Raw genomic sequence first — 26,574 nt, 5'->3', positions numbered from 1 at the left:
AGGTGTATGCCCAGTTTTCATATTGCTACTAAAACACCAAGTTGGAAGAGTTCTTTATCTCAAAGAGTATTTCTATTAACCTTGGGCACTGTCATTTCTCTTTCCTATTTACCCATCTTCTTAACCAATATTTCAAGAATTTAAAAATCAGAACAGGCATCATGCTATTAGAAAGAATAAGGATAAGAGCCCCTCCTCCCCAGCCAACTCCCTAATTGGCCCAGAGCTCTCCTCACTCCAACCATGAAACAGAACTTAAAACAAACCAGGATAAAGATGACTGGGCTGCTTAAGGGGAGAACTAGAAAACAGGAAAAGGCCATGTGTTAAAATAATTTATTTCCCCCCTGTACATTTTTGACCCACATGAGTCAGAAAGAAATCAAGACAAGCTTTAGAGTATTTCACTCATTTGAGAATTTTCGTTCAATTGAGACAGCAAAAGTGTAAATCAGTCACTAGTGAAATGTTTAAAAAAAATATATTAAACAAAAAATGTTTGTACAAGATAAAAATACTTGTCCATGCTGCAGGAAACTGCAGCTTCCATAGATATGTTACATTTTAATAATTTCTTAGATCATTTTCAGTCCAGGTTTTGGTTTTGAATTCTAGAGACAATCAAAGAATTAAACTGTCTGCTGGAGGCCTATCGGTTTTTACGTTTTTCTTTCTTGCTTCGGCCACTGGCTGCACTGCTCAGAGAGGATGTGGATGGGGCTCTCGCGTGGCCTGTGGCCTTCAGATGTTCAAAGAGTTTATTCCGAGATGAAAATTCACCATGGCAAGTCGTACAGCGTATGGGAACGTCACTCTAAAAGGAGGGAAAGAAAGGGAAATAAAAGTAAACATTCCCTCCCAATGACGCTTCATGCATTTTATGTTAAGACAACTTCACCAAAGCAGATGAGCTTCTGACACAGTGTCTCCCCAAACTAAGATGATATTCCTGGAGGATGGAGGATGCCACCACATTTCCAAGTTCCTCAGACATTTAAAAGCTTACACCCACACAGGGAAGAAGCACAGAGGCCCAAGAAAATCGAGAATAGTGCTATTTGGATGATTTGTTTTAATCAGCATCTTTGTTTTTAAAACCACAAGCCGTCAATGATGTACAACCCAACTTCCATAATTACACACATGCCACAAGTGCTTTGTATTCAGCTTGATAAAAAGAAGTATACCTGGAGCAGCTAGCTAGGTGGATCAGTGGATAGAAAATCTGGCCTCAGTCACTTTCTGGCTGTGTACGTTCCTAGACGCTGTACAAGGCCCCTAACCCCACTGCCTAGCCCTTACAAATGCTCTTCTGCCTTGGAACCGATGTTCAGTATTGAGTCTACTGAGTCTAAGACAAAAGATGGGTGTGGGGGAGGAGAGGAGAGAAGGAGAGGGAGGGAGAGGGAAGAGAGACAGACAGACAGGTAGACCAGAGACAGACAGAATGAGTAAGTTTGGCACATGTTTAAAGGCTGGGCCCCAGAGCACCAAGACTATCCTTACACTTATCTAGCATTTACAAAGGACCTACTATGTACCAGGCAAGACAAAAGTTGTCTTAGGGAAGAAGGTGCTCTTCTTTCTTCTACAACTTCAGAGCTACTCAGATAAGATGTGTGATACCCCAGAGCAGTTGGGTGGCCCAGTGGATTGAGAGCCTGGCCTAGAGATGGGAGGTCCTAGGTTCAAATATGGCCTCATACACTTCCTAGCTGTGTGACCCTGGGCAAGTCACTTAACCCCCATTGCTTATCCCTTACCACTCTTCTGCCTTAGAACCAATACACAGTATTGATTCTAAGATGGAAGTTAAAGGTTAAAAAAAAAAAGATGTATACCCACTGGGGAAATTCTTCAAATAAACACTGCCAGCACTTCAATCTCTGCACTAAGAATGTTTACAAGTGGTTTCTACCTACCACTACTTGTTGTTCATCAGACGTTTTGAAAGATTTTTTCAAATCCTTGGCTTTCTTTCCTTTGGGTTTTGGAATACTGAAAAGAAAATTGAAATATTTAGTGCATTTGAGTCAAATTGGGTACATTTTTATTCCTATCTTATAATTATCAAGGAATAAAAAAAGGCTTTTAATGAGTTTGTTTAAACCCCTCATCAATCACAAATGTCAGTAGATAGTATATATGTCATTTTAACATGAAATTAAGCTTTTTAGATTTACTCCAAACTACATTAAATAAACAAATATAGAAAGCTAAAATTATTTAAAAAGCAAATCACCACTATTTTCTAGCACTTTTTTAAATTACTGCTTGTCTTTGAAACTCTCACCCCTGAAAAAGCCACTCCCCACTCTTTTTGTTTCATCTACATTTAACTCTTGAACCAAAAATGACCTGCCAATTCTCTCTGGGCTCCTTCTATTCTACTTCAAACCCATTAAACACTTCTAGTTTAATTATGCATTCCCTTTCTTGAGTCGTTTCCTTGTTTCCTATCACCCAGTAGAATGTAAGCTTCTTGTGGGCAGATTTATTTTCTTTCTATCTCCATAAAAGGCAATTGCCCTTGAAGGTAGAATACCACAGTAAAAAATAAAATAAAATGGGAAAGCCTCCCCACACTGGAAACTGCTTTAGTCCCTAATATAGGACAAGAGTCCCTGTCTCCAGTTGGGCTCCTGCTGCATCTTGGGAAAATACTAATGAACCACCTGGCGCAAAGCTTCAATTGCAGGCTGATCACTGTGACTTGACTAGCAAAAGGGGATAATAAAGAATATTTTTTTCAGTCCCAAAGAACTGCTCTACAATGAATTGGATTCCCCTCTCATTTCTAAAGCTGAGGTGATGTTGAAAAGAGGAAGAATGAGCCAAAAGTTGGAACCAGGGGATCTAGGTTATAATTCCAATTATGCAGTCACATGACCTGAGTAAGCACTTAATGTCTGAAAAGCAAACTGGACAAGGAGATAAAAGATTCAGAGCTGGAAGGACTCTCTGAGGTCATCTGGGAGCTAAAAGGCTGGAGAGCTCTCTGACAATTTAGGACGTACATGCACCAAATCCCCCCTACCCTTTACTTTCCCCAAATACTCTCTTCATTTTTTCCCCTTTTTTCCTAATCCACAGCCTCTTTCCTTTCAGAAAATTAAGGATCTTTTCTAATTTAAACTCCACACCACTAGTGGTCCATGGTGCATATACTCACTTTATACAAGAGACAGCATGGGGTCTTAGAGAAAACCAGTTTAGAAGTCAGAAAAACCTACATTCAAATTCCATGTCTGACACATACTGGAAGTGTGCCCCCAGAAAAACCCCAGTCTTGCAGTGCCCTAGGCAACTTTCTAAGCCTGCAAGTTTCTTTTTCTTTTATTAATATTTTATTTTTCCCCCTGTAACATGTAAAAACAATTTAACATTCATTTCTTTAAAAGTTTTGAGTTTCAAATTCTCTCCCGTCTTATGACCATCCCTCTATCATTCTCTTCTTGCCCTCCCCCATCCCTGGGACCATAAGCAATCTGATATAAATTTTACATGTGTAATCATATAAAATATTTTCCTTATTAGTCATTTTATGGAAGAGATTTCAAATTAAAAAAAGAAAAAGAAAATTAAATATATTTTGTTTAAATCTCATTCAGATGCCATCAGTTTTTTCTCAAAGGGCAGATGGCATTTTTCCTCATGAGTCTCTTAGATTCTCTTGGATCACTGACAGGTGAGAATAACTAGGTCATTCACAGATGTTCATCAAGGAATATTGCTGTCACTGTGTACAATTTTCATCTGGTTCTACTCCCTTCACTTTGCATCAGTTTATCTAAGTCTTTCCAGATTTTTCTGAAATCATCTTGCTTGTCATTTCTTATAGCACAATAGTATTCCATAACTATCACATACCACAACTTGTTCAACCATTCCCCAAACGATGGCCAGTTTCCAATTCTTTGTTACCACAAAAAGAGCTGCAATAAATATTTTTGTTTAAATAGATCCTTTCCCCCTTTTTTGACCTCTTTCTAAGCCTGCAAGTTTCACAGAAAATGTTGAAATGCATTAATTGAAGGAGTTTGCTCACCTGGAACTTCCCTGTACTAAAGAAAATACAGATTAATTTCCTATCTCTTATACCTTTGATTACAAATATATATATTATATTTATTATATATTTATTTTTATTATTATTATATTTATTATTTATATATTATTATTATTATATTATATATATATATAAATATAAAAAATATTAATGTAGTTGTTCAACATGGATTCTATTGTGAATGTGTCCATCCAGATCATCAAACTGAGAAGACTTGCATTTTGTGTTTGAAATTATACCTGTCCAATTCAATTTGTAGAATGTCTAGCAACCGATTCCCATATACCCACAATGGAGGAAGGTGCTTCATAAAGGCTTTTTGGTTTAAATACAAAATATGTGATCAAATATCTTTCTCTAAAAATTAAGAGAAAGTTAAGACAACTACTATACTCATGGGATAGTAAATCTAAGTTAAGAACAAAACTTTTGAGAGACCTATGACTTTGAGGATGCAAAAATAAGACATTCAAAACCAATCCTGATATAGGCTTATTAGTTCAACCATTTATTAAGCATCTGGCACACAGATAGCACAGTTGGGTGGCAGTAGTCTTCACTGGTAACTAAGGAAGAGGGTATGACAATATCAGACTATGGTTACCAAACTGTAGGCTTAATATGAACATGGCACCAATTAAAAAAAAAAGTCACTGAAAAATTCGAGTTACTACTACTTATGTCAGTGTGGGGAACAGAGACAGCATTTGAATCTGCATATTTTTCTGCTGCAATTCCTATTGCTTCCATCTTCTACCTGTGCAAACGTCTCTGCCTATCAAAGCTCTTGAGATATTAAGAAAGTCATTCTTATTTCACGGTGAAAAAGCACCTCAAGCATTTGAGGAAGAACAGAACACGTAACAAATTTAAGAAAAATGCAAAAACCTTACTTTTTTTCTGCCTTTTTGGGATCTTCAGGCTGTTCATCAGCCTCTGAAGCAATAAGCTTTTCCTGGGAACTGTCTTCCAATCCTTTGGTGTTGTTCTCACTAATATTGGCAGCTTCTTTTGGTTCAACAATCACTTCATCTACAGTCTCATCTTTACTGAAGTCATCATTATACATCTATATAAAGAATGAACATTTTAATGGAATTAGGATAATGTAAAGATCTCAACTACATAAAAGTAGCTTTTTAGCTGTACTTAAAACCCTCTTCATTCAAGACTGTCAATCTTGGCTTCTCCCTGTGATTTTTACCTAACATTTTTAGCCAGATGCTAGTTTAAAATGAGATTGATATTAAAAAAATAACCAGTGAAAAAGGTATTTTGGAGAGAGGTAGTTTAAATTACTTGCCCTGGCTGACATTACTAGTGTCTAAGGTAAAATTTGAACTCAGTCTTCTTGATTCCAGGCTCAGCGCTCTATCCACTGCAATACCTACCTACCCATGGTGACTCTACTACGAAAAACATTTCAAGTGAAAACTCTTATTTTTCCTGAAAAATAAATGTGACAAAAGAAAGCAACTAACAATCTCTTAAATGAATAAGCTAAACCCAAGATTCTTACACCAAAAAGTTAGCACAACCTAGGTTCTTCTAAAAACATTCTCTTTCTTTTTAAATAGGACTTATTCAGTGGTACAAATCAAAATCCATTGTTTTCTGGAATATGTTGAACCTTTGCAGCACCATTATTAAAAAAGATACAAGTGTTAATTTATCCTATTCATCTAGGCTCAAAGGCATACATCCAACCACCCCACCCAAGAATCAAGCAGGTTAATTATGTCAAAAAATAATATAAACTGGTAGCAAAAATTATTTTAGGTTTACTCTAATGATTACTGGATAAAATCTAAGAGGATCCTATTTATAAATAATACCTTAATAATAGAATAGGGTCCCATGGTTCTTTTTTATTCTGAACTCAACAAATATCAAATAAAACAAGCGTTTTCATATACTCTGGGGAACAGAAGATAATTATATCCAAAATAGTAATTGTCAATTTCAGAGATTGCCTTCCCTTTTTAAGTATTCAATAAATTCAAGCAACTTTCAAAACCTTTCTACTTGTCTGTAATTCCTTCTGGCCTCCCTTCTGTTCTCATTTTTTTAACCATATCCTTAATCCCTACCACTATCCTAGCCCCCACTATTTCCCACCTCCCACTTAGCCAAATGAAAAGGAAAGAAAAATCTTTATAACCAGTATGCACAGTTAAGTTAATGCAAAACAAAATCGCATGTTTGTCATAAAAAAAGGTTCATGATAGTCAGTTATGGGGTAGCATGGTTTATCATCAGTTCTCTGAATCCACAGATGGATCATTATATTGCTCAAAGTTCTTAAGGATTTCAAAGTTGTTTTTCTTTACATTGCTGTGGTTCTTGTAAAAACTGTTCTCTCGATTCACTCACCTCACTTTGTATCCTTTTCTACAAGGCTTCCTAGGTTTCCCTAAAACTGTCCTTTTCATCATTCCTTACAACACAATAATATTCCAGGATATTTGTATACCCTGATTTGTTCAACCATTCTCCAACTGATGGGAACCTGCTTTGTTTCCAGTTCTTTGTAACTACAAAAAAAGGCTGCTGTGAATATTTCTGTGCATACGGGAGCTTTTCCTCTTTCTTGGTTTCTTTGGGGTAAAAGACTAGAGTTGGTATTGCTGGGTCATAGAAAACATAGTTTGGGGGCACAGTTCCAAACTGCTTTTCAGAATGTCTGGGCCAATTCCTGGCACCATCAGCAGCATATTAATGTGCCTCTTTCCTCCAGCATCTGTCATTGCCCCTTCTTGTCTTCTTTGTCAATATAATGCAGGTGTGAGGCAGAATTTCAGAGTTAATTATTAGTGATTTGGAACATTTTTTTCATATGGTTGTTGAAAGCTTGGATTTCCTTCTTTTTATTCATATCCTTTGACCATTTAATGATTGGAGTATAGCTTTTGTTCTTAGAAATTTGAATTGGTTCTTTATAGTAAAAATGAGACTTTTAGCAGAGAAACTTTTAGCTTCATTTGCAAATTTTCTTTTTAATTTTATATCTTCAAAATTGTTTATTTTATCTTCTATGATCCTCTATATCACTTGTCTGGGCAAAAAAGTCCTCCCCTATCCTTAGATCAAAAAAGATAAGGTCTTCTTTGTTCCTCTAATCTGTTTACTATGTGACCGTTTATCTAAGTCATATATTGATTTAGAGCTAAAACAAATCTTAAACTGACCAAAATTTCCCAGGCCAGGGATCACCACAAGCTTCTAATCAAATGTCTATGTTATGAATCTTTCCAGGTAATATGCAAAATAAAATTAGATATAAAAAAGATCTCTGCTTATGAGACAATGCAAGACACACATGTTCATACATGCAGGAGGAAGGAATTTTTCAAAATTTGAAAAGCCAATAATATCTTTGAGACTCATTTTGGTCATTAATGAAAATCCAGGAGGGAAGGATTTTTTTTTTAATCTCTTCAAATTAATATGTTATTTTGTATCAACCAAATATCCTAAGTTTGACTCTAATGATACTTAATGTTTAAATTATTGAGACTTCTCTTTCAACATACCGGCACAGATTTCTGTTTCTTTTTCTTCTGCTTTTTGGAAAGTCTAAAAAGTAAACAAAAATCATGTTAAATGATAAATAATATAAAGATTTAATCATTCAAAGCTAAAGGAAAATACTTATGCCCTAGAAGCAAAATGTCGCAATATTATTCGACTTTAATAGTATGAATTTTTGCCTTAAAAAAACATGGGAATTTAAAATACTTAGTGTTTCAAATTAAGGTGCCAGTCTCCAAATGGAATACAATTAACTAAACATCAACAATTCTGGTATTTATTTAGTCATAGTAATAGTTTACTATACTTTTTTAAAATGTCACTCAAAAAAGGAAAAAACGTTTATTCAAGTAGAAATCTGCATTTATTTGGAGGATATATATCCTTTCTTCATGAGAGAAAAGGAAAATAAATTCTCTAAATTGGTACCATAAAATGACAACTTTGAAATTAACAAGAAAAATAACAATTATCCCTAAATATTAGCAACATTTACAGCAATTTTTTAATACTTAAAAGTACTTTTGCTTTGGTGTATCTTCTGTTTCTTCCTCTACATTAGCATCCACCCCATTTTCATTAGCCTGATGTACTGAAAAACCTTCCTCCTCCTCTTCCAACTGTTGTTTTAACAAGGCAACCATCTCCCGATGCTTCTTTGATTTTTCATGGTTCTTCATGCTGAAAAAGCATCAAGATGGTGTTTTTAATCACAGGGTAATTTGTGAATTATGATTACTACTACTAGCAAAGTATTCTTATACATAGTGAATGCTATAGAATTCTTTTAAAGAGGGAGAGAAAATATTAGAAAGAGAAATAAAGCCCCAAGTTAGGATTGCTCTAGGGATCCAGCCATTTCTTAATTTCTCCAACCTCATCAAACCTTTCTTTTCTTGCTATTTTCTTCTTAGTTCTCTTCTCTGTTGTATATTTTATTTAATATTATAATGTTATCACTGCTCTATCCTTCCTCTAATTCCATTAACAAACATTTATTGAAAGCCTACTCTGTGAACAACACAACTCTGTATCAGAGAATACATGACAGATACAAGAGGAATCTGTTGTCAAGGAGATAACATTCTTAAGAGGTCAAGTAAAAAGTCCCTTGAAATAACTAGAGAACAGATAAAGAAGAGAATGGAAAAGTATCAAATAGCCAATATGGTGGTAATTCAACATCTTAACTTCCTCTCAGCAATTCCTTCAATTCCTCAGGTTCCTTCCCTCCTCTCCACCCCACTTCCTGTCTTCTCTTCCTGGGGTTCATCTCTATGTTCTAAAGGGAAGCATGAGAGAGCTGCTAACTATGGCCTTGAGGCTTCTGGGCTTTTACATATAATTTTATATCTATATTACAAAAGATCTTCAAGTAAAAGAAGTTATTTCAAAAAACTGACCGATCATGTTTACTTTCGTTAGAGTTCTCCTTGGTTATCATACAATATTTATTTCCTAGTTTGTAGCCATTATACTATTCTCCTAGTTCACCTTCCTAGTTGATACTGTGCATAAAGCACTGAGCAATCCTTAAAGTACTATATAAATGATCAGCTATTATTAATATGGATACTTTTCGCTTCTGGCAAGCAATGAGATCACAAATCCAGTAAGGTATGATTAACAAAGTATTTTTTCTCTTATTAGGTATACACAATATTAGTGTTTTATAGATCCCTCATATACTTTCTCTTCCTTTTTTCCCCATTGTTAATTTTCCTCTTCCTTTTTCTTTGCCCATTTGCTATGTTTTTCTCTTTGTTCTTTCCTCAAAAATGTCCTTTTTGGTCTTCTCTTTTCCTACCATCCCCAGTCTTTATCTTTGATCTCCTTAAAGTTCCCCATATTTGATGTGTGCAATTCTTGTGGCCTAGCAACAGAAATAGGTATGGGGAGGTAGAGAGCTCAAGCTCAGCAGAGGAAATACAAAAATCATTTAGTTTGATGTGTTTCTCTTTAAAAACTATCTCACTGGCATTTCCCAGGTCACTCAATCTATAAGGAAGAGCACTGAACCTCAACTCTGAAGATAAGGGTTTGATTTTTGCCTCAGACACTGATTAGTTTTATGACCATAGGCAATCATTCCATTTCTCAAACCTTCACCTCCCCCATTTGAAAAGAGGATGATAATATCTTGCACTCTCTCTCTCTGTCAATTGTGAAAAAAGTGTTCTGTAAACCTTAATGCTATATGTGAGTTAATTAGCTAATTAGCTATGAGGGCAGAATGTACAGGACCATTCAAAAGAAAAGTCAAAGATCACAGCCTAGAATAGCAAAAAGAACAAGGCCCTGGTGACAAAAGTTGAGTCTCAATTCTACCTATGTGACCTTGAGAAGTCATTTAACCTCTAAATCTGTTTTCCCATCTGCAGAGATAATACTTGTTCAATCTACATTTTCAGCTTCAATTGTGAAGATTAAATGATATAATCTGCATAATACATAAAGTCCTACATAGAAGTCAACTATTATGATCACTATAGTTATTGTTATATAGAAGAAGACCCGAACCTGGATCAGTAGAGGCAAGCACTACTGACAGTATATCCAATTGGTCCAAAATACATTCTTATGCTAGAGCCCTTGAAAGTCATTGCTGCAAGTGAGAATTTTAAAGACTCTTAAAGTAGAAAATACTTTTCTCTATTAAAAGTTAGTATTACTGCCTATTCTTTTAAAAAGTAATAAAAAAACAGAAAATAAAGTTATCTGCTTAAAGAAGGAATTTCACAAAAACAACTTACGCCTTTTCTGTCTTAAAGGATTTGTCACATGCTGGGCAGTACAAATCATCAAAAATCTCAATATCTTCACCCTCGTCACTTAGTTTACCTAAGAGAGAGAGAATATATGAGTAGCAATTCTGAAATGGTCTAAGTACAAAAAAAAAATACAGACTATCTTCAAAGCTACAATCCTTTAATAATGTTCTAACATAGGACTGAGATGACAAAGTGTTACTTTAATCTCCCAGAGAAATGTTTTCTCTTCCTGCACCAAAGAAATTTAATACACCTAGATTTTCTATTACTGGAAAAAAAAAAAAACATTAGTTCTTGAAGGGACCGCTTTAAAAGCAACTCTACATTAACTGTGAATGGTTTTTTTATGTTATCCTATAAAACAAACTATATATAGTATTCTTGTCTTTCAGGTTCTTCAACAAAGATATCTAAAAACAAATTAAAAAATCAAAAGGAATTCTAATCAGCTTTTTAGATGAAATCGAAGTTTTGAAAATCTAAAACAACTTAAATGGCCCCACTTAAGAATCAAAGTTTTCACCACTATTTATAGCTTTATTTAGACTTTTAATTAAATTTATGTACTTTTAAAGGACTTCCAGTTTTTGAAAAGACATAATATCTAATGTTTCATCATTGTTAGGTAGGTAATAAATATACACTATTAAATAAGTCTGAGCTTTGTCATTTACTTTTTTTTTTTAACTCTTAAGTCCTGTCTTAGAATTGGTTCCAAGCCAGGCCTAGAGATGGGAAGTCCTAGGTTCAAACCTGTCCTCAGACACTTCCTAGCTGTGTGACCCTGGGCAAGCACTTAACTCCCATTGCCTAGGCCTTACTGCACTTCTGCCTTGGAACCAATACACAGTATTGAGTCTACACTGGAAAGTAAGGATTAAAAAAAAAAAAAGAATAGTGAATACAGCCAGACTTAACATCAGTTTCCTTTATAATGGAATTTCTAGTGTAACATATTAATAATATAGTTTACTTAAATTTCAACAAAACATTTGATAATTTCTCACATTATCCCTGTGGACAAGAGAGAAGGCTTTATACTACATTACATAACAGTTAAGTAGATTTGGAAGTAGTAGAATGCCTGGACCCAAAGAATAGTTATTAATGAGCTGCTGTCAACTTGGGTCAAGAGCACAGAGGAATGCTTCAGAGAGTTAATCCCTGACCTAGTGCTATTTACCACTTTTTCAATTTTATATTTTATATATATATATATTTTTTTTAAAAGACAGGAAAAGCAGCCCAAAAGACTAATTATTATACACAGTTGATGCCTGTGTCATAAGCAATATAATTTTGAGAGAACTAAAGGATCAAATCTCAAGATACCTGAAATGAGGAAAGACATTAAATGACTTTGATAAAATTATGTATACCACTACCAAAAACAAACTATTAAAATACTCCTTCTTTTCCAACTATTTGTCTGTAGGATAGATTTTTTCATTTACTATCAAAAAAACATAGACTGAACAAAGCAGATATGAAAATCTAGCTGTCTTGTATCAAACTAGACATTAAAGAGACTGGCAAAAATGTAAAACAATGTCACTCTTCTCCCTAATTTTTTCAACAATTTTAATTAATTTTCACTAAAATATTAACATGTTATGGGTTTATTATCATTATTTCAGTGAATAAATAAATAAATAACACCTATCATTTTTTTATTTCTAACATAGTAAAAATCAATAGCTATAATCCACATAAAAATTCACTGGGGTCCTCAATAAATTTTAAGAATATAAAGGAATTATTAGATCAAAATGCTTGAGAACCTCTGGGAAAAACTATTACAAAAGTCTCATAATTCATCTCCTTGCATGAGGCCCCTGGCATCTCTAATCCCTCATTCATACAGCTGCCAAACTGGTATTCCTAAAGTATATGTTTAATTATTTCACTCATCTGTTCAAGAAGCCTCAGTGGCTCCCCATAGCCTTTAAGTTAAGCAATAAACTTTATTAAGTGGTATTTTGGCATCCCTCACAAACTGTTTCCAAACTGTGTTTACAATTTTTTTTTCTCTACATGTTGTTTCTTCTCTCCCAATTTTTTTTTGTTTACATGTTGTTTCTTCTCTCCAAATTTAGGTTCTTGATAAACTGACCTGTTTGCTATTGCCTAACATGGCACTCCCTCTTCTGTTTTTGTATCTTTTCTAGGGCACTCACTCATCTCATCCAGTTGGACCCCCTATACTCCCTACAATACTCATCTCAAGTACTACCTCCTTCAAGGAGCCTTCGAGATTTTCTAATTGCTAATCCTTCCATCATCACACTATCATTTTTCTTTTATATCCTAAATGTATTTACTTATAAACATGTTGTTTTAATCAACATAAACTCAGGTCAAATGAGAAAATGTGAAATAATAAATGTAGAGAGTGTTGCAAACCATTAATTGCTATGAAAATGTCACCTATCTTCATGTTCATTTCCTCCAGTATAATTTAAGTTCTATTTCCATATCCAATATCAAGCTTAAGCTAGATAACTTACCCTATCCTCTCTCTTTCTACATTTTGTAAATAAATCTCTTTGGAATTAATATAAATTCCTGACAACTACACTCTTAAATAATCCAGTCCAACCCTTTTAAATTTAACCTCTTTTCCCCCTTACATTCTGGGTTACAATAGTGTTTATCATCTCTACATATTCTTCATCTCTAATTTATAATGATTCGTGTCAGATATAAACCTTCTCATAAAGGTGTTCTGTCTTTACAACTGCTTATCACACAGGGATACCAAAAAATAGGTTTACCATCCTGTCCCTCCTTTGTCTCTTGTTCATCCATTTCTTCTTCATCAGATCCATCTCCAAACTCCTTTTCATACTGTGCTTCCATCTCCCTGAGCTCCTTCTCAATGTCAGCCATAGTCATCCAGCTCTGTTCTTTGTACTGCTCTGCCAACCTTAATCACATAGCAATATCTTAGTCACATCACACTTAGAGGAAAAAAAGCAACCCATCAAACCATATGCTTCTGGCTTCTATTGTCCCAGAGTTATTTCTGAGATAAGACAGCTCAAAAGTCTGCTCCATTAGAGATGAGTTTCTTAATTACTAGCTATTATGTTATCAAAGAGAAATATGACCCAAAGACTGGCCACCAAATCATGAGCTATTTTCCCCAAATGACTCCTGAAGACTTTCTACTGAAGCATGGAGAAATTATCTGAGGAGGTAGAATAAGTTGCCATAATGATGAAATTAATGAATTCTTCAGTATTGACAGAAACTAGGTTTTCAGATGGCTTTATCTGTGCTTAGCTCCCAGGTCTGAGAAATCCACTGTAAAAAAACTATGTCAACTATGAATCCACTAATTTTGTATCAACTTTCTAAAAACAAAGCTATAGAATTTGAAATCAGTTGTACTTTCATCCTATACTGTAGGTCCACTTTATAATTAGAAATTGTCTTTTTAGTCTCACCCTAATGCGATGTTACTGGAATAGAGCTTCTTGGTGAGGAAACTCCTTCCACCTATGTGATTGGGCATCTGCCTTACAACTTAAAAGGTTCTGAGACCCTGAGAGGTCTTGTCCAGGATAACTCAGCCAGTAAAAGCCAGAGGAAAAATCTGAACCTATGTTATCATTATTTAAAGCCAGCTACTCCCTATGTTACCTACTTTTCAAATATTAATATATTTCTACATTTTATACCAAAGAATCTTAAAATAAATCAGAGGTCATATATGAAGACTGAGGTAAAATTACACCAACATAAAAATCAAAGTTTTTTTTTTCTTTTGACATCATATTTAAAAAAATCTGCTGTTAATGCTAAGGAATTCTACCCAAAGAGAACAAATGGGGGTGAAAGCTGGTAATGAAGCCATACTTGGCCTGCTTTAGCTTCTGTTTCCTCCTCATCTCTTCTGCTTTGCGGGCCTTTTCTGCATTCTGCTCTTCTACAAGTTTTCGATGAGCCTGAACCCTTCTATCCCTTTTCCGAATAAAGGCCACTAGCTGACGAACTAACTCATTCTTCTCTTTTCTGGCTTTGTCTCTAGTCTTTTTGTTCTCTTTTTCCATTGCTCGCTTTTCCCAGCGATTGGAAGCTTGTCGGGTGTCATACTCTTCTTTCCAAGCAAAAGTCTTTTGAGTACAGAAACTCTGCCAATAAGCATAAAAAGGATGGACTACCTATGGGGAGAAAGAAAAAAGAATTATCACCTAGATAAGTGACAGAAAATGCTTCCAGGCTATGTTTTTGCTCTGTAAAATTATCATTCTTAAGTAGAAAGTAAAATCATCATGAAAGTCTACAGAAGAAGCAACTCTTCAAAAGAAGGAAAAAAGTTACAAGGCAAAAAGGAGGAAACACTGAAACAACATATTGAGAGTAAACAACAAAAAGATGTGAAAATGGAGGCAACAGAAAGGCAGAAATTAGCTAAAAAAAAGTTATAAAAGCAAGACTATAAAATAGTGAATAGTTTTTAAGAGGCCTTTTTACCGTATCATAGTCACTCTGGGAATCTCCAAATGTTGGGAATTCTTCTTCGTCCTCATCACCCCTAGATTCTAACTCTTCCTTCACAATCATTTCAAAAACATTGCGGTATACTGCATAGAAACCCTGAAACATGAAACAGTTGCAACTAAGGGTACAAAATCTGTATTTGTTTTCCTGTTCTGGCTACAGAACAAGATCATTATTATGTTCTTGAGAAAAACATCACTAATGTTCCAAAATAAAAAAACCAAAACCAGTTCCAGCTTCCAAAGTCCATAAAAGTGCATCCGACTCAAGTCTAACTATACTCTGGATCTAGTGTGTAATTAGCACTACATTACATGTAGTGATTTTGATTAAATGTTTATCATTGGCTCAAAATTTAAAATATTCAGGCAACTCTTTTTTCCATTTGACAAACTGAACTCATTTTATTATCCTTTGGTAGTAGTATGCCTGGAACATTCCTGAATAGACTCTTTCTATAGTAATACTTAATGTGAAATGAAGACATGAAGCTGAAACATATGATTTACCTTTTCATCATCTCCATACCCAGAGTAGCAGGTGACAGTAAAATAGTGAAGCAGATCTAAGCTGTCATCTTGATAATCTCCATTAGCTCCTCCTTTAAGCAAAGCCTCCCTATGATTATCATACCTAAGAGAAATACAATATCATTGTAAGCAGGGTAAACAGGATTTCAAAAGGCTCCACTCTTTTAAAAAAGCCAAAATATTATTAGTTTGCTATGTGTCTAAAACACAACAAAAAAAATTTAAGGGAAAACAGAAATTTCTAAGGATTTTGTAATCTTTCCTCAAACCATTATTAATGATGACAAGAAAAAAACCTTAACTTCCTATTAACTTTCATTAAATTCTATCAGTTCAAGTTAAGCAGGGGAATGTAATAAAGTTACCAAGTGTTAAAAAATAAACACCTCCTGCCCCTTGCTGCAATCAGTCCCAGAGGTAAAAACAGAGAGGGTGCTGGAAAAGACAAAGGGGGTGATAGAGGATCGGCCCTTTCACTACTTCTTATGGAAGGAGAAGGGGTAGCTTTCCTTCTCAGACTCAAACAATAAGCTTTTTTTCCAAGGCTCACTATGTGCAAGGAACTGTGCTAAGCACTAGGTATACAAAGAAAGGCAAAAAACCCATAGTCCTTGCTCTCAAGAAGTTCACTTTCTAGTGTCTCAGGCACCCTATCATCCAGGAGTGGACCTGGTCACTAAACACCAATCATGGGAGTTTTCTGGGTCCTCTCCTTAAGGGGATCAAAAGGCTAGGTCAAGGGAAGGTGGGGATGGGGGTTGGGGGGTCTTTCCAGGAAGGGTCTATACTCTGGGATTTTGAAGCCTTTGGTGCAAGAATTCCATCAGAGGTCATCCAATCCAATTCCCTCGCTTTAGAGATGAGAGAGTTAATACCCAGTCAAGTTCCCTGACTTGTCCAAGGTTACATAGAAAAATAATAGCAAATCCAATATTTAAATTCATATCTTCCAATAAACAGGTGGAATTCTTTCTACTATCCAACATTATCTAAAATTTTTCTAGGAGAACCCAAGTCAAATTTTTTTTAGTGAAGTCAACAGAATTTTCTTAATTGACAACTTTGCTGACTCAATTCTATTATGTGACAAAGATCTGTGTACTGCCAACTCTTTATAAATGAAATATTTTACATATCCTTGGGACATGTCATGTAATGATCTATTTTATAAAACTTCCTTCATTGCAGGAAACAAGGACCAAGAACTCCACCAGAGATTTCAATTTAGCTAAAACGTAATGTATCAAGTTATTCCTTTGTTTGTAAATGAACAGATGAAGCCCATGTTAAGAAGGATGCTTAAAGTCCAATTTTTTCATATAGTTTAAAATAGAAAATTATTAACATTTAGTAAAAATTCTTATTTTTAAATTATTCACTTTTACAAAAGCTTCCAGGCTCTTTCTGTCTCTCTCTCTCTCTCTCTCTCTCTCTCTCTCTCTCTCTCTCTCTCTCTCTCTCTCTCTCTCTCTCTCACACACACACACACACACACACACAAGACAAGAGCAGAGTAGCCTCACCAAATGAGAAATCACAATGGTTGAAAAAGAATAAATACAAGATAGCCATTAAAAACTAATCAATGGAAGAAAACCTAAATGAAGGCTGCATGTTTTAATATGCTAGCCAAAGTATAATATAAAGATGTTTAAAAAGAGAATCCTTTCCTGACAATTCTATATGTATGTGTAATTTATACACATATATATATGTGTATGACTATATGTATACACACATATTCTAGATATGATTATATATATGTATATACATGTTCTACATATATAATTATATACACACAGATGAAAACATCCTATTATTTACCATGCTCTTTCCTGAGGATCACTTAGCACATCATACGCTGCCTGGATTAATTTGAATTGTTCAGCTGCTTCTGCTGCATTATCCAAATTTTTATCTGTGAAAGAAAAATCATCAAAATTTAGACATTTGAGGAATAGAGGCTCTGATCAATTAAAGAAACATTAATTAAGCATCTACTGGGTATAAGGCACAGTGCTAAGTTCTGGCTTGGGTTTCTAAAGAGCTTTTTCTCCTTCAGATAAATCAATAAAACCTATATGAATAGCTAAAGAACAATTATATTATACATTTGCTTTAGGAATCTGTGTCCTTATAAGAACACTCAAGAGGATCATTAAGATTCAATAAAGTACAGCCTGTCCATCCAGCATTCAAAAAAATACTGGACCATTTGCAAAATGAAGAGCAATTAATACACATTTTTACTTGTTTCAAAACACCTGTGATTTTGTCAGTGTAGGTGCTCCCTCCATTCATGCTGGCCACAAGCTCTCTGCACTGAAGTAGATGGGCTTCATGAACCATTGGGGGTAAACTTCTCTCTACACATTTAACTAGGTCCTTCCCTGGATGACAAACTCACTATTAGTCACTAGGTCCATATTCAAATCCTTTGCTGATTAGAAAAGCCTGTTAAAATGTGTCCCTCCTTGGCAAGGTCTTCAAAGATAGCTCACATTTGTCAAGTCCAAAGGTTAACTGGAGCTGGGGGGAGGGGGGAAAGGGAGAAGGGGGGCTGTAAACTTTTTTTAATGTTTTAACAACTATATGTTAATATAATTGGTTTCCTTTGTAATCCTATGTGTTTAATTTTATGCTTTTCAATGCATTATTCTGAGTAGGGATTTATAGGCTTAACCAGACTACAAAGGGGTCCATGACACAATAAAAGTTTAGGGCCCTTGACATCACCCTTAAACAAAGTACATTCCTCACAACAATCTATGTGGCAGCTAGCCCAAGTACTAGTACCCTCACCTTATGGCTGAGACAACAGAGAGGCTCAGAGAAATAAAGCCACTTGGTTCAGTTAAGTTTCAGAGCCATGAACTGAAGCTGGAATTCATGACTCCAAGTTCAGAATTATTTTGACTATTCCTCACTAGGTTCATCTCCCTGCCACAATTTAATATTACATTAAACTTTGAGCTTAATTTTGACAAAGGTCCAAAAATGTGACTATTCCAAGTACACTTTAAAAGGATGCTTTATTTTATGTTAAATCACACTGTACATTGCCCACATTATCTGTAATTTTCCTCTACAAAGGAATTTACAAAAATAAACCTTAATGCACAGAAGTAACCAGCTCCTCTTCACTGTACTTCCCTTATGACAGAAAAAAATAAAACCTGTTTGCCTTCCCTAAAGGGAAATATTCTAATTCCAAGGTACTAGTTACATTGAAACATGAGATTTTGTTCTACAATGTCAGAAGAAACTATTACAAGTCTTACCATGCTGGTGATAGTCCCCCCCCCCCCCATGTAAAACCCTCTCTGCCTTCTTAGATCCTGTCACAGAGGTTCAAAGTGCAAACAGAAGTCTGTTCAAAACCAAATCATGGGAGGCAGCTGGATGGCTTAGTGGATTGAGATCCAGGCCCAGAGATGGAAGGTCCTGGGTTCAAATTTAGCCTCAGACACTTCCCAGCTGTGTGACCCTGGGCAAGTCACTTAATCCCCATTGCTTAGCCCTTACCACTCTTCTGCCTTGGAGCCAATACACAGTATTGACTCCAAGATGGAAGTTAAGGGTTAAAAGAAAGAAAGATTATGATTATGATTCTTCAAGTACAGTAATTTACAGTGACTCCCATAATAAAACATTTTCTAGATCCAAAGAGGCCTGCAAACATCTTAGTACTAAACCCTTGCAGACTTCTGCCAAATCCCTGATCTCTGAAAAAACAGAGTCCCAGCTTCATTTGTCCTAATTTCACTGTTTAAATATCAATTTTGAATTATGAAAGAAAATTAATTTAATATCCTCTGATCTGGCAACCTTACGATTGGGTATGCAGCCCAAGGAAGTCAAAGACAGAAACAATGGTCCAACGTATACCCAAATAGTCAAAGCACCATTTTGTGATAGTAAACAACCAGAACCAAAGTGGGTATTTAGTGAAGGGTAGAAAGAAGATAATATGCATTTATGATACTATGTGCCAGGCACTGAGCTAAGCACTTCTGTTCCTATTGTTTTTACAAATATCACATATGAGCCTTACAACAACCCTATGAGGCAGGTGCTAGTAACATTCTTATTTTATAGTTGAGGAAACTAAAGCAAAACTGTGCTAAGTGCCCAGAGTCACAAAACTAGTAAGGGTCTGAAGCGGCCAGACTTAAGCTGAGGTTTTTCTGACTTCAGGTTCAGCACACCATCCAGTGAGCCAAAGTTGGAAAGAGGCAATGACTAAAAAATGCCATGGCACATGAATGTAAAGGAATATTACTGTGGACTAAGAAATAACAAATAGGAGTTCAAAGAAACATGAGAAGGTTTTTATGAACTAAACCACAGAGAAATAAGCAAAACCAAAAGAACAATGGCTACAATGGCTACCACAATATCAGGGAAAAGAAATGGACACCAACTAACAAAACAGGCTCCTCTCTCAGAAGACAGAATTACTAGGACCGAATAGTGCATACCCTGTCAGATGTGATCATTGCACTAGATGTTTTTGCTTAATTGTTTTCCTTTTTCACAAGGGAGAGATGCAATCTGGAAGATGGAGGTTGAAATGACTGCAATGTAATGACAAAAAGCATCAAAATTAAACAAATACAACTAACTCTTCAAAGTCAAACTCGTATTACATGAAAAACTGGATGTTTGGTTAAACCATTTACAGTGTGTGATTTTATAATCTCTAATATAAGGAGAAACTTTTTTAAAGGGGAAAAAGATGAACCTCAGCTTGGAAAACATTGTAAGCAAGGGATATCTGTAGACGTCACCTCAAATTTCCTGTATCCGAAGGCTCAGATAACTCTGGCCCATGTTGATGTCTGAAGGAATCTGAAGTGGGGATAACCTGCTACAGTACAAAGTAGTTCTGGCCATCCCTTAAGTCTAAAAAACTTCTGAGAGGTTGGGAATCTTCCAGCCACAAAGTAGACTCAAAGCATCCACAACAGCCACCAAAACTACTTTGGTCTTCCTATAGGGTGGAATTCCTTCTCACTCTGGAAACCAGCAATCTGTATAACAAATTGGGATGTATATATTCCTAGGGAATTTGATTAGGAACATTTTCCACAAAGGTGGATTTTTTTCCATTTGCATTGGCTGTGACTTTATTTTATTACTTACTTTAGAAGTCAGGTCTACCTTACATAACTCATTTGACCCCTTTGGCACTGTTTCTCTATAAGTTATATTTGGTGGATTCAAATAGACAATGAACATAAGGCATTTTTTAAATCATAAAAGACTATATAAATGCATGGCATGATGATAATTATCTACTTATAGCATACATACTAGAGAGGCAACGCTTTATGAAACCTATTTCCAAACTCAAAAACTTTACATTTTAGTCAAGCTTAAATTCTGTAACCTTGAAGACAGTATGGAATTTTGAATGGAGAGCCAGCCTCAGAACCAGGAAGACTTGGTTTCAGTCCCACCTCTGAAATACACATGACCATGGTAAGTTACAGCCTCTCGATATCCCAGGTTATTCTTTATAAATTTCAGAGAAGTTGAAGATCTGGATTGGTAGAAGGAGTTTCCTTATCTATAAACTCTCTAGACCAGTGATGGCCAACTTTTTAGAGATGGAGTGCCAGGCCCCACTGCCACCCCACCCCCCAGACCAAGTGCTGAGCCCGCTCCCACCCCCCAGACTATGGCCACACCACATGCTGAGTATGTCCTGCCCCACTCTGGGGAGGGAGGAAACACTTCCACTGAGCTACTGGGTGGAGGGGCGGGTGAAGTGAGGAGTGTCCTCAGTGAGTAGAGAGGGGAAAGGGACTGGCCTGAGTACTCTGCTCCCCTCCAGCTCTGCTGCCTGAGATCCGCCCACCTGTGCGCTCCCATTGGGATGCTGGGCAAAGGGGTGGAGATGTAAAAATATGTCATCAAGCACAGTGGAGATGGGGAGGGGAACAGCTTTGCCTGAATCTCTCTGTCTTTCTAGTAATGTAACAAACTCTGGGGTGGAAGGAAAAGTGGCCGAGTTCACATAGAGAGTACTCTGTGTACCATCTTTGGCACCTATGCCATCGGTTCGCCATCACTGATCTAAACCAATAAAACCTATTTTAAATCCTATTACAACTCAAGGGACTTTAGAATTCAACTACTTCAATCTTACAGTCAGTCAAGGAACTGAATCTATAACATCCTTAATATATGATCATCAGACACATTAACTGTAGATATGAACTGAACCACTCTGGAAAAAAACTTGGAATTATATCCCCCAAAACACTAAGCTATACATACCTTCTGACCCAGCAATACTACTATAAGACACAAATACCATCAAAGATCAAAGATTGGGAGAAAGGGTCTATATGCATGAGATTATTCACATAAGCACTTTTTGTGGTAGCAAAAAACTGAAAACAGAGGTGGCCATCATTTGGGAAATGGATCAACAGACTGTGGCATACGAATGAAATGTGACTGATTCAGATAGATGTTGGAAGACTTGTATAAACTGAAGCACAGTGAAATAAACAGGAACAGTGTGACCATAAGCAAATCATTTAGCCCTAATTGCCTAGTCCTTACTACTTCTGCCTTAGAATGTATTGATTCTAAGACAGAAGGTAAGGGTTAAGAAAACAAAATAAAAATAGAACCAGTACAACCAATGACAATAACAATATGAAGGAAAAAAAAACTTTTAAAGACTCTAATCAAAAGAACTCTAATCAAAGCAGCAAATAAAAATTACTTCAAAAGACAGTCAATGAACCATACCTGCCACCTCTTGACAGATATGCACTGCCATATATGGCTGATATACTGATTTTTTTTTTTTACATATTTTTACAAAGGTGGGCTTCTACTCTGGGAGGTAGGGTGAGGGCAATAGGTTGATGTGAACTGATAAGACAAACATATATAAAAATGTTTCAGAGTTTCTTATACAAGTCTCTTATGTATGTTGAAATGTTGTTTATTGAGGATTAAGTTTACAATAAAACAAATTTTTTAATCATGCTGATCCAACCTTTACCTGAACATACCCAGTAATGAGGATTCACACTTCTCACAAAAGCAGCTTTCATGGTGGGGCAACTGTTAGCAACTGGAGATCACCAAAACATGGATTTTGAGCTAGAAGTGAATAGTCATCCCCTCTAGCCCCAATTTTACAAATAAGGAAAATAATGCTCACAGAGATTAATTGACTTGTTCAAGGTTACAATGGCAGTAAAAGGAAGAGCTGGGCACTAACCTTGACCCTTACTACTCCAAGTCCAGCACGCTTTCCATGATGTTCTTTATTTCTGTTTTTAGCATTCAAATAAGGCAACTAGTTCATATGAAGCCATTATGCACTCTGAACATACGGAATTGATATTTTTTAAACCCAAATTCGGGGCTTCATTTATTGCTATTAAATTGCAGCTTGTTGGTTTCAACCTCTCTTATATTCACTGATATCATTTTTGGATTCTGATTCTATCATTCAATAAATTAGTTATCATTAACAGCTTTATCATTCACAAATTTGATAAATACATCTGTTTTCATCCAAACCATTAAAACATCAAACAGGAAAAGTTAAGGATCCTTTGCAAACTTAAAAACCTCCATTTTTTATATCAAAGGATATAAAGATATCATTAAAGACTGAAATTTCCAACATTTCATGTGAAATAAAGAACAATTATAACCAACTCTTAATATGAATAAATTAAAGGTTAAATGACAAATTTGAATGTTGGGTAAAGCTAGCAATAGAATCTTAGAAAAAAACATTGAACTTCTTGTTGATTTGTATATGGTTTATTTGGTTGGTTATGAGGTGTTGTGTGTTATTTTTGTTGGGGAGAGAGAATGGACAAAGGACAAAGTTAGAGAACCTCTCAAATGTAAAATCTTAAAAAAACAAGTTCAATCTCTTACTAATGCTTCTTTTTGAAACTAACACTTCATTTGTAACACTGGTTTTGCATTACATTTTGTTAAAATATAATTTCATACATAATAATCCTATTAAGTATAAATATATACAACTAGTTATGAAACAAAAATCACTGGAAGGGTGAATCTGTACACTTCAAGTATATAACAAAAAAAAAAGTTCTCTGTGATAAATACAAAATCATGCTTTAAAGTTGGAAATTAATCAATTTAAAAAGTATCCCTAATTCATAAATTTGCCATCCTGAAAGACTATTACGAAGTCATATTAATCACACAAACTATGGAAATCTGATCTAGCCATGTCTAATTCATCTTTCTTTCTAACTCTTCATATCATACCTGGAACATAGTAGGAACTCAATAAACACCTGACTAACCAACAACAATAATAAAATATCTTAAATATATCAAAGGAGTTGCTTGCTGTTCAGCCATTATCATGATTTCACAAGTAGAAAGTTTAAATGACCTAAAGGTCACACAAAGGGGGAGGGGATCTAAAGCCCCATATTAAGTCATGTTTTTTAAAGATGAATGAAAATTTTACCCTTGAATATAACCCCCAAACCCTATTAGCTTGAAAGATGCCATATCTCAATTGAAAAATGTGAGAAAATCGGGTGAAAATTTTGTTTCACTACAGGTGAGGAAATGGGATGCTGGAGCTGGAAATATTCCTCCATGTGGCTAAAATTGGAGCATCTTATATCTTGAAAATAAGGGGCCCCAAGAGACAAAATATCACATTTTTGAAACTTATTGTACTCTGAAAAGGAAGTTCCAGTACATGGTTCTCAGTAAAGATCATAGGATCACAAATTTAGAAGCCAACACCATCATTTTACAGATGAAAATACTGGGGCACTGAGCCTATTCAGTGCACTCTGCCCAGGGTCAGTCACCCAGAGAGGGTCGGATATGGAATTCCCTTCCCAAGGCCAGAAGCCAAGCAAGACGGTGCCATCCACTGCAGGGTACCCAAGATAGTGGAGTGGCATGTCTGCACTTGCACAAATAAATGGGTTTAGACTGATGATCCAAGCCTGCCCAACCACTTCCGTCCCCCCACACCCTTCTTTCCTTCCCTGACTATATAACATCAAGAATTACTACTCCCAATATATAAATGATATGTTTAAGGCTTATGATATGTATAAGGCTTTAAAGTTTGTTCGTTTGGGGAGGGGAGGGACAGGGGTGCATTCTCCCTAAAGGCATGCCAAGACTTGGATCGGAAAGCCTCAGAGGAGGGGGAGGCGGACAGCATATTGATGGTCTGGAGAGGAGGCTAGAAAGGGGGCACGAGGCAGCTGGGGGGTGGGGGGAGTTAGGGGAAAGGAAAGAAGGGGCAGTTCCCACCTGGAAGTGGAGGGGGTCAAGCTACACTGGGAATAACAAGGGAATGGAGAACTCTCAGGAAGGAGAGGAAACCTGTCGCAGGGGGTGGAGGGAATAGCATATTGGGTGGGAGGAGAGAACCAGTCTAGACAGTGGTCAGGTTCCGCTCGCCAGGGATGGATGGATGGATGGATGGGGGATGGGGGCATGGGTGTCGGACAAGGCGGTTGGTCGGTCGGGGCCAGGGCCAGGACTCCGGCCAGTAGGTAGTTACCCGGGTGCCATTTCAAGGCCAGCCTCCGATAGGCCTTCTTCAGCTCCTCCTCGCTGGCGTCGCGCCGCACCCCCAGAGCCTCGTAGTGACACTTCATGCCGGGGCCGGCGGCCCGGCGGGAGGCTGAGTCCTCCTCCTCGGGCCTCCGGGAGAGCGGCGGCGGCGGCAGCTACCCGAAAAGGGAGTGAAGCCGAAGTCGAAGCCAAAGCAAAAGCCAGAGCCGGCAGCAGAGGTACCGCATGGGGAGGGGGCGGGGTCTGTCCCGGAAGGAGCTCAGCCGTCCGGCCTGTCCCGAGCAGGGCCTTAGAGCGGCCCAGGAGGAGGGGACAGGGGGCAGGAAGGAGGCGGGACCTAGACAGAGAGGAGGGGCCTATACGGGGGGAGGGGTTGTGCAGGTGGGAGCTCCTCCGGAAGAGGGCGGAGCCAAACTGGCGTAGAGTGGTAGACAAAACTAGACAGAAGATTGGGAGTCGCTGTGGTAGGAAAGGGGCGGTCTGGAAGCCGGGAAGAGGCGGTACCTAGCTAGAAGAGGGCGGAGCAAAGCCTGGAGGAGCGGGTTCAGAGTTGCGGACAGGATCCACTCGGGTGGGATGGAATTTAGAGGAGAGTGAGCGGAGCAAATCCAGGAATCGGAGGGTGGGGCCTAAATGTAGCCTGTCCGCCTAGGAGAAACTGACACGTTTGCCCTCTGACCTCAAGTATACAAAAAAGAAAAAAGCAATCCCTGCCCTTAAGGAGCTCACATTCTAATGAAGGAGACAAAATTTAAATTTCATCTATGTCATATGGAAAGGTGTCATGGTTTGGAAGTTCAAGCATTTATTAAGTACTTACTGTATGACAGGGACTAGATTAAGAATTGAGGATACAAAGAAAGATAAAATTAAAAAATATATATTTTAAACAGTAGCAACAAGCCCGGCCCTCAAGATCTCACAATCTAAAGGGGGACACAACATGAAAACGAAGATATACAAACAAGATAGGTAATGCATAAATTGGAGGTGATCTGAGGGAAGGCAGAGATAAAGGACTGAGAAAGGCTTCATATAGACATTGAGACTTTAGCTGAAATGTGAAGGAAGCCAGGAGGCAGGGATGAGGAGGATTCAGCCGCAAAGCAGATGGTAGTGCGTTCTCTTTAATGTCATTTCCATGATAAAAATCGTATCAATTTTTGAGGTTGAATCATTTGATAATGCCAAGGATTTTGGTGGTGAGAACTTTCTTTTCCAAATCTTCAGTAGCTGTGGCTAGGGCACCCAAAGAAGCAGTTGCAAGGCTACATCTTACTAGAGCTACTTCCAGAGCTGATGGCTTCAAAGGCAGGATTGAAAGTGGGACTGCTGATCTGGCAGTGGGGAGATGCTGCTGCTCCCCAGGCTCTTAGGCTTATCTGCCAGTTGGGGGCATTGGTGATGGTGGTAGCAATGAACAGGTAAGCCTGGTAGCCAGTGTGATTGCTCCTTCTGGTAATGGCTGTGAGGTAGTTAGGGGGAATAGACAGGAAGACATGAGTTCAAATGCTGTCTCAGATACTTTATAGCAGTTACTCTGGGCAAATCACTTAACCTCTACTTATGTTTCCTAATCTGTAAAGTGGGGATAATA

At 36.9% G+C, this 26,574-nt stretch overlaps 1 protein-coding gene across 1 annotated transcript; it reads right to left on the bottom strand.

Annotated features, from left to right (window-relative positions):
- Positions 1–322: 322 nt before the first annotated feature.
- On the bottom strand, positions 323–25,326 carry DNAJC21 (DnaJ heat shock protein family (Hsp40) member C21). The gene is made up of 12 exons (XM_007487469.3): positions 24,964–25,326; positions 17,232–17,325; positions 15,387–15,510; positions 14,851–14,973; positions 14,233–14,537; positions 13,146–13,297; positions 10,354–10,441; positions 8,123–8,281; positions 7,603–7,645; positions 4,963–5,138; positions 1,923–1,998; positions 323–814 (listed from the first exon to the last, which is right to left on the bottom strand). The coding sequence occupies exons 1-12, from the start codon at positions 25,058–25,060 to the stop codon at positions 650–652; spliced, it is 1,602 nt and encodes a 533-aa protein (XP_007487531.1). The 5' UTR covers positions 25,061–25,326; the 3' UTR covers positions 323–649.
- Positions 25,327–26,574: the final 1,248 nt, after the last annotated feature.

Source organism: Monodelphis domestica, chromosome 3 (assembly GCF_027887165.1).
Source record: "Monodelphis domestica isolate mMonDom1 chromosome 3, mMonDom1.pri, whole genome shotgun sequence".
Classification (NCBI taxonomy): Eukaryota; Metazoa; Chordata; class Mammalia; order Didelphimorphia; family Didelphidae; genus Monodelphis; species Monodelphis domestica.
Note: the sequence above shows the minus strand (reverse complement) of the source record. Positions and strands in the feature narration are given on the sequence as shown.